We start from the raw sequence: 19,412 nt of genomic DNA, 5'->3' as shown, positions 1-19,412 counted from the left end.
GACTTCCGTTATTCCTTTTCAAAATAAGAGCAGCCGATCGCGCCTTACTTTGTTTACGCCTTCCGTTAAAATGATCCTATGAAAACACTTCTCATTTATAAAACAAAGATATGTACGTGCGCCAAAAACCCGGAAATGGCGTGCGTACAAAATAATTCAGCTTTATAAAACCGTTCTATGAACACCTTATAAATCAAGATCCACCTACAAATGTGCGCATTATCCTCATGTTCCGCCCGCGACACGCCCACATTTAACCATAAAAGGTCAATGCAAAGCAGCGCGTGAATTACCATGAATACAAATGAGGCGGCAGATCAAAGGATTCCTGGATAGCGCCAAAAACCGGAAGTTTAAACGAAGAAAAGGAAGTCGAGGTTAGAAAGCACATATCGGTAGTTTGCAGCAGCAGCAGGGTCATAAACTAAAGACAAATCTCAGAATGTCACCGCGTTGCTGCCAAAACATCCACTGTTCATCATTAGGAGTATAAGAGTCAGATTTACTAAGATCTAAACGGCGCGTGGGACATTTAAACACATGATGAACAGTTCTGCAGGTGAAGAGACTGAACACTGTAACTTTGTGGATTATGAATAATACAGTGTTAGGGCCTGATTTAATAAGATCTCAAATAAAGAGGACTAAACTGCGTATTCATTGCAGAAGTTTGCACGTTTGGCTTGTGGGCGTTTTGCGGGTGATTTACTAAGAACATTTGCGTGATGACGTCAGGTGATAACCTTGAGGAGGCGTCTGTCAGGTTCTACTGGTTTACGTCACAGAGAGTTTGGACAGAAAGCTGGACGACTGCAGGAGCAACCAGTGTGTACTGGTGCTCAGTGTGTGTGTGTGTGTGTGTGTGTGTACTGGTGCTCAGTGTGTGTGTGTGTGTGTGTGTGTGTGTACTGGTGCTCAGTGTGTGTGTGTGTGTACTGGTGCTCAGTGTGTGTGTGTGTGTGTGTGTGTGTGTACTGGTGCTCAGTGTGTGTGTGTGTGTGTGTGTGTGTGTGTACTGGTGCTCAGTGTGTGTGTGTGTGTGTGTGTACTGGTGCGCAGTGTGTGTGTGTGTGTGTACTGGTGCGCAGTGTGTGTGTGTGTGTGTGTACTGGTGCGCAGTGTGTGTGTGTGTGTGTACTGGTGCTCAGTGTGTGTGTGTGTGTGTGTGTGTGTGTACTGGTGCGCAGTGTGTGTGTGTGTGTGTGTGTACTGGTGCTCAGTGTGTGTGTGTGTGTGTGTGTGTGTGTACTGGTGCGCAGTGTGTGTGTGTGTGTGTACTGGTGCTCAGTGTGTGTGTGTGTGTGTGTGTGTGTGTGTACTGGTGCGCAGTGTGTGTGTGTGTGTGTACTGGTGCGCAGTGTGTGTGTGTGTGTGTACTGGTGCTCAGTGTGTGTGTGTGTGTGTGTGTGTGTGTGTACTGGTGCGCAGTGTGTGTGTGTGTGTGTACTGGTGCGCAGTGTGTGTGTGTGTGTGTGTGTGTGTGTGTGCCACTCGTGCCATCGTTGTGCACCAGAAGCCGGTCAGCGCTGTGATTGATCGGACATGAATCTCATGGCAACAGGTACTGAAGTTGTTCAAGCGTCCCACAGCGCAGCAGGGGGGGGGGCAGCAGCAGGGGGGGGCAGCAGCAGGGGGGGCAGCAGCAGGGGAGGGGGCAGCAGCAGGGGGGGGGGGGCAGCGGCAGGGGGGGGGGCAGCAGCAGGGGGGGGGGCAGCAGCAGGGGGGGCAGCAGCAGGGGGGGCAGCAGCAGCAGGGGGGGGCTGTAGAGTGAAGAGACGAGCGCGCTCTGGAGAAGCAGCAGAGACTTGTAAGCAGAGAAAATGAAATGTTTAAAATGTTGGTGAGAAGAAGGAAACAGGACGACATCATGTCAATGTGTCAATTCTTTAGAACAGACGCTGTGAATGTTCACAGTTTAATCAGGACGTTTCTTTAAACTATTATTGAAACAAGATACTAAATAAAATCATCCCATTGTCCCTCCCTATGTCTCCTCCTACCTGCAGCCTGCAGTGTGTCACACTGTGTCTCCTCCTACCTGCAGCCTGCAGTGTGTCTCACTGTGTCTCCTCCTACCTGCAGCCTGCAGTGTGTCTCACTGTGTCTCCTCCTACCTGCAGCCTGCAGTGTGTCTCACTGTGTCTCCTCCTACCTGCAGCCTGCAGTGTGTCTCACTGTGTCTCCTCCTACCTGCAGCCTGCAGTGTGTCACACTGTGTCTCCTCCTACCTGCAGCCTGCAGTGTCTCACTGTGTCTCCTCCTACCTGCAGCCTGCAGTGTGTCTCACTGTGTCTCCTCCTACCTGCAGCCTGCAGTGTCTCACTGTGTCTCCTCCTACCTGCAGCCTGCAGTGTCTCACTGTGTCTCCTCCTACCTGCAGCCTGCAGTGTGTCTCACTGTGTCTCCTCCTACCTGCAGCCTGCAGTGTGTCTCACTGTGTCTCCTCCTACCTGCAGTGTGTCTCACTGTGTCTCCTCCTACCTGCAGCCTGCAGTGTGTCTCACTGTGTCTCCTGCTACCTGCAGCCTGCAGTGTGTCTCACTGTGTCTCCTCCTACCTGCAGCCTGCAGTGTGTCTCACTGTGTCTCCTCCTACCTGCAGCCTGCAGTGTGTCTCACTGTGTCTCCTCCTACCTGCAGCCTGCAGTGTGTCTCACTGTGTCTCCTCCTACCTGCAGCCTGCAGTGTGTCTCACTGTGTCTCCTCCTACCTGCAGTGTGTCTCACTGTGTCTCCTCCTACCTGCAGCCTGCAGTGTGTCTCACTGTGTCTCCTACCTGCAGCCTGCAGTGTGTCTCACTGTGTCTCCTGCTACCTGCAGCCTGCAGTGTGTCTCACTGTGTCTCCTCCTACCTGCAGCCTGCAGTGTGTCTCACTGTGTCTCCTCCTACCTGCAGTCTGCAGTGTGTCTCACTGTGTCTCCTCCTACCTGCAGTCTGCAGTGTGTCTCACTGTGTCTCCTCCTACCTGCAGTCTGCAGTGTGTCTCACTGTGTCTCCTCCTACCTGCAGCCTGCAGTGTGTCTCACTGTGTCTCCTCCTACCTGCAGCCTGCAGTGTGTCTCACTGTGTCTCCTCCTACCTGCAGCCTGCAGTGTGTCTCACTGTGTCTCCTCCTACCTGCAGCCTGCAGTGTGTCTCACTGTGTCTCCTCCTACCTGCAGCCTGCAGTGTGTCTCACTGTGTCTCCTCCTACCTGCAGCCTGCAGTGTGTCTCACTGTGTCTCCTCCTACCTGCAGCCTGCAGTGTGTCTCACTGTGTCTCCTACCTGCAGCCTGCAGTGTGTCTCACTGTGTCTCCTACCTGCAGCCTGCAGTGTGTCTCACTGTGTCTCCTCCTACCTGCAGCCTGCAGTGTGTCTCACTGTGTCTCCTCCTACCTGCAGCCTGCAGTGTGTCTCACTGTGTCTCCTCCTACCTGCAGCCTGCAGTGTGTCTCACTGTGTCTCCTACCTGCAGCCTGCAGTGTGTCTCACTGTGTCTCCTCCTACCTGCAGCCTGCAGTGTGTCTCACTGTGTCTCCTCCTACCTGCAGCCTGCAGTGTGTCTCACTGTGTCTCCTCCTACCTGCAGCCTGCAGTGTGTCTCACTGTGTCTCCTCCTACCTGCAGCCTGCAGTGTGTCTCACTGTGTCTCCTCCTACCTGCAGCCTGCAGTGTGTCTCACTGTGTCTCCTCCTACCTGCAGCCTGCAGTGTGTCTCACTGTGTCTCCTCCTACCTGCAGCCTGCAGTGTGTCTCACTGTGTCTCCTCCTACCTGCAGCCTGCAGTGTGTCTCACTGTGTGTACTAACTTACCTTCTGTACATTTTCTCCTCCCAGTATTTGACACTCTGAGACAGAAACACCTCATATTAAATATTCATTAATACAAACGTGCTAAAGGAACAGTACGTGTTGTTTAGCTCATATAAAGACTCAGTCCTCTCTGCACGCTGTTAGAACATCAGATAACACATTTTTAATACACACACACATGTTTTAATACACACACATGTTTTAATACACACACATGTTTTAATACACACACATGTTTTAATACACACACACATGTTTTAATACACACACATGTTTTAATACACACACATGTTTTAATACACACACATGTTTTAATACACACACATGTTTTAATACACACACACATGTTTTAATACACACACATGTTTTAATACACACACACATGTTTTAATACACACACATGTTTTAATACACACACACATGTTTTAATACACACACACATGTTTTAATACACACACATGTTTTAATACACACACATGTTTTAATACACACACATGTTTTAATACACACACACATGTTTTAACACACACACACATGTTTTAATACACACACAGGTTTTAATACACACACACATGTTTTAATACACACACATGTTTTAATACACACACACATGTTTTAATACACACACACATGTTTTAACACACACACACAGGTTTTAATACACACACATGTTTTAATACACACACACATGTTTTAATACACACACACAGGTTTTAATACACACACATGTTTCAATACACACACACAGGTTTTAATACACACACATGTTTTAATACACACACACACACACATGTTTTAATACACACACACGTGTTTTAATACACACACATGTTTTAATACACACACACATGTTTTAATACACACACAGGTTTTAATACACACACACAGGTTTTAATACACACACACAGGTTTTAATACACACACATGTTTTAATACACACACATGTTTTAATACACACACATGTTTTAATACACACACACATGTTTTAATACACACACATGTTTTAATACACACACACATGTTTTAATACACACACATGTTTTAATACACACACACATGTTTTAATACACACACACATGTTTTAATACACACACATGTTTTAATACACACACATGTTTTAATACACACACATGTTTTAATACACACACACATGTTTTAACACACACACACATGTTTTAATACACACACACATGTTTTAACACACACACACAGGTTTTAATACACACACATGTTTTAATACACACACACATGTTTTAATACACACACACACAGGTTTTAATACACACACATGTTTTAATACACACACACACACACACATGTTTTAATACACACACACGTGTTTTAATACACACACATGTTTTAATACACACACACATGTTTTAATACACACACAGGTTTTAATACACACACACAGGTTTTAATACACACACACAGGTTTTAATACACACACACATGTTTTAATACACACATGTTTTAATACACACACATGTTTTAATACACACACATGTTTTAATACACACACACATGTTTTAATACACACATGTTTTAATACACACATGTTTTAATACACACACATGTTTTAATACACACAGGTTTTAATACACACACATGTTTTAATACACACACATGTTTTAATACACACACACATGTTTTAATACACACACATGTTTTAATACACACACACAGGTTTTAATACACACACATGTTTTAATACACACACATGTTTTAATACACACACACAGGTTTTAATACACACACATGTTTTAATACACACACATGTTTTAATACACACACATGTTTTAATACACACACACAGGTTTTAATACACACACACAGGTTTTAATACACACACACAGGTTTTAATACACACACATGTTTTAATACACACACATGTTTTAATACACACACACACACACATGTTTTAATACACACACATGTTTTAATACACACACACAGGTTTTAATACACACACACAGGTTTTAATACACACACACAGGTTTTAATACACACACACATGTTTTAATACACACACAGGTTTTAATACACACACACATGTTTTAATACACACACACGTTTTAATACACACACACACACACATGTTTTAATACACACACACAGGTTTTAATACACACACACATGTTTTAATACACACACATGTTTTAATACACACACACAGGTTTTAATACACACACACAGGTTTTAATACACACACACAGGTTTTAATACACACACATGTTTTAATACACACACACAGGTTTTAATACACACACACAGGTTTTAATACACACACACATGTTTTAATACACACACACGTTTTAATACACACACATGTTTTAATACACACACATGTTTTAATACACACACACATGTTTTAATACACACACATGTTTTAATACACACACATGTTTTAATACACACACACATGTTTTAATACACACACATGTTTTAATACACACACACATGTTTTAATACACACACACATGTTTTAATACACACATGTTTTAATACACACATGTTTTAATACACACACATGTTTTAATACACACAGGTTTTAATACACACACATGTTTTAATACACACACATGTTTTAATACACACACACATGTTTTAATACACACACATGTTTTAATACACACACACAGGTTTTAATACACACACATGTTTTAATACACACACATGTTTTAATACACACACACAGGTTTTAATACACACACATGTTTTAATACACACACATGTTTTAATACACACAGGTTTTAATACACACACATGTTTTAATACACACACATGTTTTAATACACACACACATGTTTTAATACACACACATGTTTTAATACACACACACAGGTTTTAATACACACACATGTTTTAATACACACACATGTTTTAATACACACACACAGGTTTTAATACACACACATGTTTTAATACACACACATGTTTTAATACACACACATGTTTTAATACACACACACAGGTTTTAATACACACACACAGGTTTTAATACACACACACAGGTTTTAATACACACACATGTTTTAATACACACACATGTTTTAATACACACACACATGTTTTAATACACACACATGTTTTAATACACACACACAGGTTTTAATACACACACACAGGTTTTAATACACACACACATGTTTTAATACACACACATGTTTTAATACACACACACAGGTTTTAATACACACACACATGTTTTAATACACACACAGGTTTTAATACACACACACATGTTTTAATACACACACACGTTTTAATACACACACACACACACATGTTTTAATACACACACACAGGTTTTAATACACACACACATGTTTTAATACACACACATGTTTTAATACACACACACATGTTTTAATACACACACATGTTTTAATACACACACACAGGTTTTAATACACACACACAGGTTTTAATACACACACACATGTTTTAATACACACACACAGGTTTTAATACACACACACAGGTTTTAATACACACACATGTTTTAATACACACACACAGGTTTTAATACACACACACAGGTTTTAATACACACACACATGTTTTAATACACACACACGTTTTAATACACACACATGTTTTAATACACACATGTTTTAATACACACACACATGTTTTAATACACACACATGTTTTAATACACACACATGTTTTAATACACACACACATGTTTTAATACACACACAGGTTTTAATACACACACGTTTTAATACACACACATGTTTTAATACACACACAGGTTTTAATACACACACACATGTTTTAATACACACACACACACACAGGTTTTAATACACACACATGTTTTAATACACACACACATGTTTTAATACACACACATGTTTTAATACACACACATGTTTTAATACACACACACATGTTTTAATACACACACATGTTTTAATACACACACACATGTTTTAATACACACACGTTTTAATACACACACACATGTTTTAATACACACACACATGTTTTAATACACACACGTTTTAATACACACACACATGTTTTAATACACACACGTTTTAATACACACACACAGGTTTTAATACACACACGTTTTAATACACACACATGTTTTAATACACACACAGGTTTTAATACACACACACATGTTTTAATACACACACACACACACAGGTTTTAATACACACACATGTTTTAATACACACACACATGTTTTAATACACACACATGTTTTAATACACACACATGTTTTAATACACACACACATGTTTTAATACACACACAGGTTTTAATACACACATGTTTTAATACACACACATGTTTTAATACACACACAGGTTTTAATACACACACATGTTTTAATACACACACATGTTTTAATACACACATGTTTTAATACACACACACATGTTTTAATACACACACACACACACACACACACAGGTTTTAATACACACACACAGGTTTTAATACACACACATGTTTTAATACACACACATGTTTTAATACACACACAGGTTTTAATACACACATGTTTTAATACACACACATGTTTTAATACACACATGTTTTAATACACACACATGTTTTAATACACACACATGTTTTAATACACACACACATGTTTTAATACACACACATGTTTTAATACACACACACATGTTTTAATACACACACATGTTTTAATACACACACAGGTTTTAATACACACATGTTTTAATACACACACATGTTTTAATACACACACATGTTTTAATACACACACATGTTTTAATACACACACATGTTTTAATACACACACACATGTTTTAATACACACACACAGGTTTTAATACACACACACACACATGTTTTAATACACACACAGGTTTTAATACACACACGTTTTAATACACACACACATGTTTTAATACACACACAGGTTTTAATACACACACACATGTTTTAATACACACACACACACAGGTTTTAATACACACACATGTTTTAATACACACACATGTTTTAATACACACACATGTTTTAATACACACACATGTTTTAATACACACACACATGTTTTAATACACACACATGTTTTAATACACACACACATGTTTTAATACACACACGTTTTAATACACACACACATGTTTTAATACACACACACATGTTTTAATACACACACGTTTTAATACACACACACATGTTTTAATACACACACACATGTTTTAATACACACACGTTTTAATACACACACACAGGTTTTAATACACACACGTTTTAATACACACACATGTTTTAATACACACACAGGTTTTAATACACACACACATGTTTTAATACACACACACACACACAGGTTTTAATACACACACATGTTTTAATACACACACACATGTTTTAATACACACACATGTTTTAATACACACACATGTTTTAATACACACACACATGTTTTAATACACACACAGGTTTTAATACACACATGTTTTAATACACACACATGTTTTAATACACACACAGGTTTTAATACACACACATGTTTTAATACACACACATGTTTTAATACACACATGTTTTAATACACACACACATGTTTTAATACACACACACACACACACACACACAGGTTTTAATACACACACACAGGTTTTAATACACACACATGTTTTAATACACACACATGTTTTAATACACACACATGTTTTAATACACACATGTTTTAATACACACACATGTTTTAATACACACACATGTTTTAATACACACACATGTTTTAATACACACACATGTTTTAATACACACACACATGTTTTAATACACACACATGTTTTAATACACACACACATGTTTTAATACACACACATGTTTTAATACACACACAGGTTTTAATACACACATGTTTTAATACACACACATGTTTTAATACACACACATGTTTTAATACACACACATGTTTTAATACACACACACATGTTTTAATACACACACACAGGTTTTAATACACACACACACACACATGTTTTAATACACACACATGTTTTAATACACACACAGGTTTTAATACACACACATGTTTTAATACACACACATGTTTTAATACACACACATGTTTTAATACACACACACAGGTTTAGTAAATCTGGCCCTGTGTGTGTGTGTGTGTGTTTCTATAGTTACAGGACCCACAGTGATTTATTGATGATCAGAGAGCTCACGTCAGTCAGCACTCTCCATCACTGTCAGATATTAATCAACTGTTTGATCAATGAACAACAACTTGTAACTGCAGGTCACATTTGACATGATAAACTCGTCCTGCTCTGTGACTAATGATGAGGATTTAAAGGTCTAATGATCGAGTCACTCTTTTATTATTCACACCATAAAGACGTGCTGAATAAGGACAAGACAAAATGTCTTCAGCTCATCTTTATTCAAACTAAACATGAGGCTGGATGATGAATGCTCCATGTGATTGATTGATAGATAGATACTTTATTGATCCCGAGGGAAATACACATGTCATATTTACAGACATGTAAACTGGTGGCTCTATGGTTTGTGTTAGTTTAAATCTGATTTCTACATCAGTGATGTCATTAGTGTGCAGTCCGGTCCTCTAAGGTCCGTTCCGTGTGTGGTGGACTTTTATTTATTTCTTGACGTTTAAATATTGTCATATTTAAAGTTCTTTATTGAAAACGGGTCGACCGGCTTTAATGATTATAAATGACGCTGATCTGTCAGTTTGATATTTAGTGGAATAAAATGTGAAAGAGACATCAATACATTCTGCAGGCTTTAATTCACCAATTGTCCATAAGATGTAGGTAGGCATGTGTCCGCGTTTCATGTGCGCCAGTTTACCGCCATGTTTGTTTTTAAAGATCACTAACTTTACGCGGGAAAGGGCGTACGATGCAACGGTTATAAATGAGACCCATGACTTGTTGAGAAGCGGTCACGTGACATTTTAAGCCTACTGACTGAATGTGCACATCTTGCAATGACAGTGAACCTCCACAAAGGGGCGCCAGGAGACAGAAACAGCAAACACCGGAAACAACATTAAATACATGAAGTCACCAAAGGAAATGAAGAAGAAATGTGTTTATTTATAACACTATTTTGTTGGTTTCACTTTATTTATAACATGTTGGGGATGAACACTGGTTTTAAGACCCCTCTGGACTGAAGTCAGCATGACGTCACTGTGATGTAATGAGTCAGTACAGCCAACAGGAGGAGCAGTTTGACTAAAAATATACAGGACTGGAAGGTGCAAGGAAAGAGAAGAAAAAAAGGGAGGGTGGATTTCCTGGTTGGAGCCACACCTCAGCGAGAGAGAGATAGGGAGAGAGGAGAGAGAGAGAGAGAGAGAGAGAGAGAGAGAGAGAGAGAGAGGGAGGGAGGGGGAGAGAGAGAGAGAGAGAGAGAGAGAGAGAGGGAGGGAGAGAGAGAGAGAGAGAGAGAGAGAGGGAGAGAGAGAGAGGGAGGGGGAGAGAGAGAGGGAGGGGGAGAGAGAGAGAGAGAGAGAGAGAGAGGGCAGGGCAGGGAGGGGGAGAGAGAGAGAGAGAGAGACAGAGAGAGAGAGGGAGGGAGGGAGGGGGAGAGAGAGAGACAGAGAGAGAGAGAGAGAGAGAGAGAGACAGAGAGAGAGAGGGAGGGAGGGGGAGAGAGAGAGCTGCTTCAGGATCTCAGTCTGCAGATTTCAGCATGACGCTCGGTTGGTTTTCTGTCTCTGGTGAGTCTTCTTCTTCTTCTGATTTTAATCTGCTCAGACCTCCTGCTGTGTTTGATATTTAGGTGTGGACAGAACTCTCACTCTGTCACTCATTAATACACAGATTCATGTTCAGGGACTTCAGGGACTTCATGTGACTGAGGGAGGGAGGGCGTGTACGAACCATGATATTTACAGTGAACCCTCAGAAAGATGTAACACAACTTCTTCAGTTATAATGTGTGTGTGTGTGTGTGTGTGTGTGTGTGTGTGTGTGTGTGTGTGTGTGTGTGTGTGTGTAAAGGCTGTCTGTTGAGCGACAGACTGGTTTCTGTTCCCTGTTCTGTAGCCTGCTGCTTTGTGATCAAATATTAGATGAACTCGGAGTTGGACGGGTCGCAGATTAAAGTGTAACACCCTCCTGAGTGTTAAACTCAACTGCTAGCATATCCATATCAGACGTATCAAAGCATGTCATTATTTTCTATTTATTGAGGTCACAACTCTTTTTTGCTGTTCAGGACTCTTGCTAGCTTGTCATAAAGTTTGGAAGGAGAAAACTGAAGCATCTTCACCTTAAAGGAGCAGCCTGTCACTCTGCCCCCTAGTGTTTAAAATGAGTACTGCAGTCTAAACTCTAATCATCACAGAGAGCTGTCTCCCCCCCTCCTCTCACACAGGTCAGCATGTAGTGGACACTGTAGCTTCAGTGTTTAGCCAGCTCTGCATGTGGTGGACACTGTAGCTTCAGTGTTTAGCCAGCTCTGCATGTGGTGGACACTGTAGCTTCAGTGTTTAGCCAGCTCTGCATGTGGTGGACACTGTAGCTTCAGTGTTTAGCCAGCTCTGCATGTGGAGGACACTGTAGCTTCAGTGTTTAGCCAGCTCTGCATGTGGTGGACACTGTAGCTTCAGTGTTTAGCCAGCTCTGCATGTGGTGGACACTGTAGCTTCAGTGTTTAGCCAGCTCAGCATGTGGTGGACACTGTAGCTTCAGTGTTTAGCCAGCTCTGCATGTGGTGGACACTGTAGCTTCAGTGTTTAGCCAGCTCTGCATGTGGTGGACACTGTAGCTTCAGTGTTTAGCCAGCTCTGTATGTGGTGGACACTGTAGCTTCAGTGTTTAGCCAGCTCTGCATGTGGTGGACACTGTAGCTTCAGTGTTTAGCCAGCTCTACATGTGGTGGACACTGTAGCTTCAGTGTTCAGCCAGCTCTGCATGTTGGTGGACACTGTAGCTTCAGTGTTTAGCCAGCTCTGTATGTGGTGGACACTGTAGCTTCAGTGTTCAGCCAGCTCTGCATGTTGTGGACACTGTAGCTTCAGTGTTTAGCCAGCTCTGCATGTGGTGGACACTGTAGCTTCAGTGTTTAGCCAGCTCTGCATGTGGTGGACACTGTAGCTTCAGTGTTTAGCCAGCTCTGCATGTGGTGGACACTGTAGCTTCAGTGTTTAGCCAGCTCTGCATGTAGAGACACTGTAGCTTCAGTGTTTAGCCAGCTCTGCATGGGTCTGTAAAGCTTTCTGCGTTCTAACCTCTCTCCATGTTTCATCTCCAACATTGATCCTAGTTTGAGCAGCTTTCTGCTGCTGGAGCTTATTAGAAACATGCAGAGGCTTTTTAGCTCGGGTACAATCACTTCTATCTGAAGCACATACTGATTTTTAATGAGCCCACCCTGTGAGTGTTAGAAGTTCTTCTGAAATCAGTTTGGTGTGAACAATCACAGCTCCTTCTTCTTCTTTCTGTTTAAAAATGAAACTCTTTCATTTGTTCTGCAGATTTTCCCACCTACAGAAAAAAGTCTTGGAAAATGGTCAAAGGTCCCCGAGTTCAGACAAATGTACTGAAGGCCATGACGGAGTCAGAGATCAAATGTTTTAGTTAAAAATACACCCGCACTGCCTGGTTTTGAGTGTTAGTGATGAAGTCAGCCGGTTTGTGAAATACGGAGATTTGAGTGTGAAGGTCCAGATCTGGAGCCAAATTACAGGTCTGGAGTCAGTTTGCTGTGGTGAAACAGTCACCGCTCTGTTTGAATGTTACAGATGACGAGGTCTTCACAGACACACACTTCTGTTTGGGAGGTGGAGCGCTGTGTGTGTGTGTGTGTGTTTCCCTCTCCTTCATCCTCACGCTGACATCATGGGACAAACACTCACACAGAGTCTCGTTGTTTTGAGATTTCATACTCAGGAAGTCGTCGCTGCTGAAGTGAGCAGCTGAGTCGTGTTAGCGCCACCTGGAGGCAGAAACACATGTTGGTGTCTCTGCGGGGACCATCTTCAAACACTCTGATCAAATATCAAACTGTGGCGCTACGTTTCCCCGGTAACAAGGAGAGACGTGAGGAGGATGCCGTGATGTCTTAACCATAAAGAGCAACAGAACGTGAAGGGAAACTCCTGCAAGTTAAAAACTCAATTGTACAAAAACTCCTGCAACTTTGGGATTTATATGACTTGGACTTGGGCAATATTTGGATTTGAATGTTGGAGATTGTCAACTTGGGAATTTATGCATCAGACAATGGGATCGTGGCAACTTTGGGATTTTTGTGTTGAATTTCGGCAAAGTTTGCATTTTTATGCGTTGATGCAATATTCGTGTGTGATAAGTGTGCAGCAGTTTGCCAGAAGTGTTTGGTTTATTCTCTCTTCTGGTACGTAGAGTTGTCGACTTTAATGTAAATCTTCAAATGGCTTGTTTGTGTCATGGAGGTGTGGTCTCAGGCTGTGGGGGAGGGGCCTAATGTGAGACCTTTTGATTGGGACCAGATGAGGGCATTCTCTGGTATTATGAGCCTGACTGGTACCTGACGCCATGTTGTTTAAGGTGTTGTCAGAAGAAGGAGGAGCTTGTTGATGAATAGTTTTTAGTGTCTCAGATCAAAACATCCCTGGAGCTCAGGATGAATCATGGCGTGACTGTAGACGCTCCTTCTGCTGATCTGGATGCGATGCATGAGGCGACATGTTTCTGAGTCTCCTCACATTCTTTCTTTATCGTCTGCTGAAATGTGTTGGACAGACTCCAGAAGTTTCCTCCTGCAGGACCTGAGCTCACACTGAAAATAGAAGTTTCACCTCTTTATGTAATCAGGAAACACTGCTCTTATCAGTGTGGAGAGGCGGACCTTGACTTTCGCTGAAGAATGTGGAGGCTGGAAAAACACAGCAGGAGATACTTTAAAATCAGAATTCCACGCTAAGCTAAGCTAAGCTAAGCTAAGCTAAGCTAAGCTAAGCTAAGCTAAGATTAGGTACAGTTAGGTAAGAGTACTGAAGTGTGGAACAATATTACACTGAACTTTTTCAATCAAATTTTGTTTACCCCAGTAATCTTCAATGTGGGTACATGACCACGTACAGAAGCTTCTCACGTCCACATGACATTTTGAGCCCAATTCTGACAGACTGGAATTCATCCTTTATCATCTGTAAGCCATGTAGTGCTCTACAGAGGTTCTCTAGTTCTATTACAGTTCCCTTTGCAGAGCTCCATATCTGAGTCCATGTTGCTTCATCCAGTTAGGTGAAGAGTAAAGCTGCTCTAAAATCCTCAGCTTGATATTCGTTCAAGTAGAAAACAAGCGAGAAGATGAAACTATTCTTTGAAACATTAATGTCTTAAAACTGTAGACACTTTAGTGTTGGCTCCATTTCCCTTCTTCACTGAATCACTGCAGAAGGATGATTTAATAAGAAAACAGTAATTATTATGTAACCCTAAAATCATACATGTTTTCTAATTTGTTCCTTTTTGTCTCTACAGATCTGGCCTGAAGCTGCAGAGTCGCTCAGTCACTGTTTCGACATTTTGAGTCATTTTGTCTTTTTTATTCGTCAAAGAATTTACACTGAAATTGAATTCCACCTTTTTGTTTTTAATTTAGTTTTCATTGGATTTATTTTCTGCCTCAACCCTACTGGAGTCCTTTAGGGCCCCGGACATTTCTGACTCGGAGGCAGGATTTATATTTAGGCTTTTGGTCCTCCGTGTGCTGCAGTCGTTGTCTGAATGCCCCAGGATTACCCGCAGGCTGCAGTTCCCCCTCCGGCCTGCAGGGCGGCAGCAGAGCGTGAGAGCCAGCAGCTGGACAGAAAGAGCGTTGGCATGAGCGACTTCTGGCACAAAATGGGCTGCTGCGTGGTGGCTAAACCCCCGCCGGTGAGGCACACACACACACACACACACATTTATAAACATCTATGTAGCATAAGGAGCTCCCTGTAGAAAAACTGACAAAAACAGGAAGGTTTGTGTTTGTTTGTTTCACACCTCACACTATAACTCAGAGAAATCTAAAGACACCAACTGTTAAATATTCAGTTTCTTGTTTTACTTTACAAGAATGACTTCAGCTTTGATGTCCGGCCGGAATAAACACAGACAGCCTCAAGTGGTCAGTCGATGAACTGCAGTTTTTCAATACTCTTTGGCTGCGAGAGTCTGACTTTCAACAAGTGAAAAGAATCACAAAGAACTAAGTGAAGACAACAGCTGTACTGTGGTTTACAGAGGAGTCCATGTTTGTGTCACCCGCTGCCTCACTAATGTTGAGGGTTCAATCCCCAGCTCCTGCAGCAACATGTCTGATATGTCCTTGAGCAAGACACTTAACCCTGAAGCTCCTGCTGCTTTGTTGGTACTGTATGAATGTGTGTGAATGGATGAGTTCATACTGATGGACTCTGCAGCAGCCTCTACCATCAGTGTGTGAATGTGTGTGAATGGATGAGTTAATACTGATGGACTCTTTACTCTGCAGCAGCCTCTACCATCAGTGTGTGAATGTGTATGAATGGATGAGTTAATACTGATGGACTCTGCAGCAGCCTCTACCATCAGTGTATGAATGTGTATGAATGGATGAGTTAATACTGATGGACTCTTTACTCTGCAGCAGCCTCTACCATCAGTGTGTGAATGTGTGTGAATGGATGAGTTAATACTGATGGACTGCAGCAGCCTCTACCATCAGTGTGTGAATGGATGAGTTAATACTGATGGACTGCAGCAGCCTCTACCATCAGTGTGTATGGTTAAACTTACCCCTAACAGAACACAATAAATCTCTGGAAGAGCAACGATGCATCAGATGCACCTTTGTTGGAAGGTTAAATTTGATGGACTGTGATGTAATCGGTCTTCAACGTGTCCCCTGAGGAAGCAGCCCCTAAAATGAGACTCAGCCGTTGTCTAAACAGTCCGGCTTAACTCTGGAGGAAACAGGTGGCAGGACTTCCTCTTTCTGTGTCGCTGGAAACTTTGACCTCCTCCAGGCTGGCGCCTTCTTTTCACATAAGGTCACCTATGTCAATTTGTTTGTCCAGAAACCTTTTCCTTAATACACAAGTAGTTTTTATCAACTAAGGTGCATATTAACCCTAAAGTTAATGATTCTTCTGAACACATAAGGAGGGTCTGACTAAAAGCACTGCACAAACCAACACACCAAACATGTCGATTTCAAACCTTCATTTATCTGTCTGCACATCGAAGAAAAACACCGAGTGCATGACAGAAACTCTGTGACTTTAAGGCTTCAATCAATCAATCAATCAATCAATCTTTATTAGTATATCATCAGTTCATAACAGGTGTGATCTCTTTACATAAAGCAGGTAAACATGTTGATTGTTATGTTTACATAAAGCAGGTAAACATGCTCATTGTTTACATAAAGCAGGTAAACATGCTCATTGTTTACATAAAGCAGGTAAACATGCTCATTGTTTACATAAAGCAGGTAAACATGTTGATTGTTATGTTTACATAAAGCAGGTAAACATGCTCATTGTTTACATAAAGCAGGTAAACATGCTCATTGTTTACATAAAGCAGGTAAACATGCTCATTGTTTACATAAAGCAGGTAAACATGTTCATTGTTTACATAAAGCAGGTAAACATGTTCATTGTTTACATAAAGCAGGTAAACATGTTCATTGTTTACATAAAGCAGGTAAACATGTTCATTGTTTACATAAAGCAGGTAAACATGCTCATTGTTATGTTTACATAAAGCAGGTAAACATGCTCATTGTTTACATAAAGCAGGTAAACATGCTCATTGTTTACATAAAGCAGGTAAACATGCTCATTGTTATGTTTACATAAAGCAGGTAAACATGTTCATTGTTATGTTTACATAAAGCAGGTAAACATGCTTATTGTTTACATAAAGCAGGTAAACATGCTCATTGTTTACATAAAGCAGGTAAACATGCTCATTGTTTACATAAAGCAGGTAAACATGTTCATTGTTTACATAAAGCAGGTAAACATGCTCATTGTTTACATAAAGCAGGTAAACATGTTCATTGTTATGTTTACATAAAGCAGGTAAACATGCTCATTGTTTACATAAAGCAGGTAAACATGTTCATTGTTTACATAAAGCAGGTAAACATGCTCATTGTTTACATAAAGCAGGTAAACATGCTCATTGTTTACATAAAGCAGGTAAACATGCTTATTGTTTACATAAAGCAGGTAAACATGTTCATTGTTTACATAAAGCAGGTAAACATGTTCATTGTTTACATAAAGCAGGTAAACATGTTCATTGTTTACATAAAGCAGGTAAACATGCTCATTGTTATGTTTACATAAAGCAGGTAAACATGTTCATTGTTATGTTTACATAAAGCAGGTAAACATGCTTATTGTTTACATAAAGCAGGTAAACATGTTCATTGTTTACATAAAGCAGGTAAACATGCTCATTGTTATGTTTACATAAAGCAGGTAAACATGTTCATTGTTATGTTTACATAAAGCAGGTAAACATGCTCATTGTTTACATAAAGCAGGTAAACATGCTCATTGTTATGTTTACATAAAGCAGGTAAACATGTTCATTGTTATGTTTACATAAAGCAGGTAAACATGCTTATTGTTTACATAAAGCAGGTAAACATGCTCATTGTTTACATAAAGCAGGTAAACATGCTCATTGTTTACATAAAGCAGGTAAACATGTTCATTGTTTACATAAAGCAGGTAAACATGCTCATTGTTTACATAAAGCAGGTAAACATGCTCATTGTTTACATAAAGCAGGTAAACATGCTTATTGTTTACATAAAGCAGGTAAACATGCTTATTGTTTACATAAAGCAGGTAAACATGTTCATTGTTTACATAAAGCAGGTAAACATGTTCATTGTTTACATAAAGCAGGTAAACATGCTCATTGTTTACATAAAGCAGGTAAACATGCTCATTGTTTACATAAAGCAGGTAAACATGCTTATTGTTTACATAAAGCAGGTAAACATGTTCATTGTTTACATAAAGCAGGTAAACATGTTGATTGTTATGTTTACATAAAGCAGGTAAACATGCTCATTGTTTACATAAAGCAGGTAAACATGTTCATTGTTTACATAAAGCAGGTAAACATGCTCATTGTTTACATAAAGCAGGTAAACATGCTCATTGTTTACATAAAGCAGGTAAACATGCTCATTGTTTACATAAAGCAGGTAAACATGTTCATTGTTTACATAAAGCAGGTAAACATGTTCATTGTTTACATAAAGCAGGTAAACATGCTCATTGTTTACATAAAGCAGGTAAACATGTTCATTGTTTACATAAAGCAGGTAAACATGCTCATTGTTTACATAAAGCAGGTAAACATGTTCATTGTTTACATAAAGCAGGTAAACATGTTCATTGTTTACATAAAGCAGGTAAACATGTTCATTGTTTACATAAAGCAGGTAAACATGTTCATTGTTTACATAAAGCAGGTAAACATGTTCATTGTTTACATAAAGCAGGTAAACATGCTCATTGTTTACATAAAGCAGGTAAACATGCTCATTGTTTACATAAAGCAGGTAAACATGTTCATTGTTTACATAAAGCAGGTAAACATGCTCATTGTTTACATAAAGCAGGTAAAC

At 40.2% G+C, this 19,412-nt stretch overlaps 1 protein-coding gene across 1 annotated transcript in view; it reads left to right on the top strand.

The window, feature by feature from the left end:
* Nucleotides 1-11,355: 11,355 nt before the first annotated feature.
* The window catches only part of cdc42se1 (CDC42 small effector 1), a 13,460-nt gene continuing 5,403 nt past the window's right edge, over nt 11,356-19,412 (top strand). The window contains exons 1-2 of the mRNA XM_079368027.1: nt 11,356-11,514; nt 15,269-15,664. Of these exons, the coding sequence (XP_079224153.1) occupies nt 15,515-15,664 (150 nt within the window). The 5' untranslated portion in view covers nt 11,356-11,514; nt 15,269-15,514. The remainder of the gene's footprint in view (nt 11,515-15,268; nt 15,665-19,412) is intronic.

Source organism: Symphodus melops (assembly GCF_947650265.1).
Source record: "Symphodus melops genome assembly, chromosome: 18".
NCBI lineage: Eukaryota > Metazoa > Chordata > Actinopteri > Labriformes > Labridae > Symphodus > Symphodus melops.
Note: the sequence above shows the minus strand (reverse complement) of the source record. Positions and strands in the feature narration are given on the sequence as shown.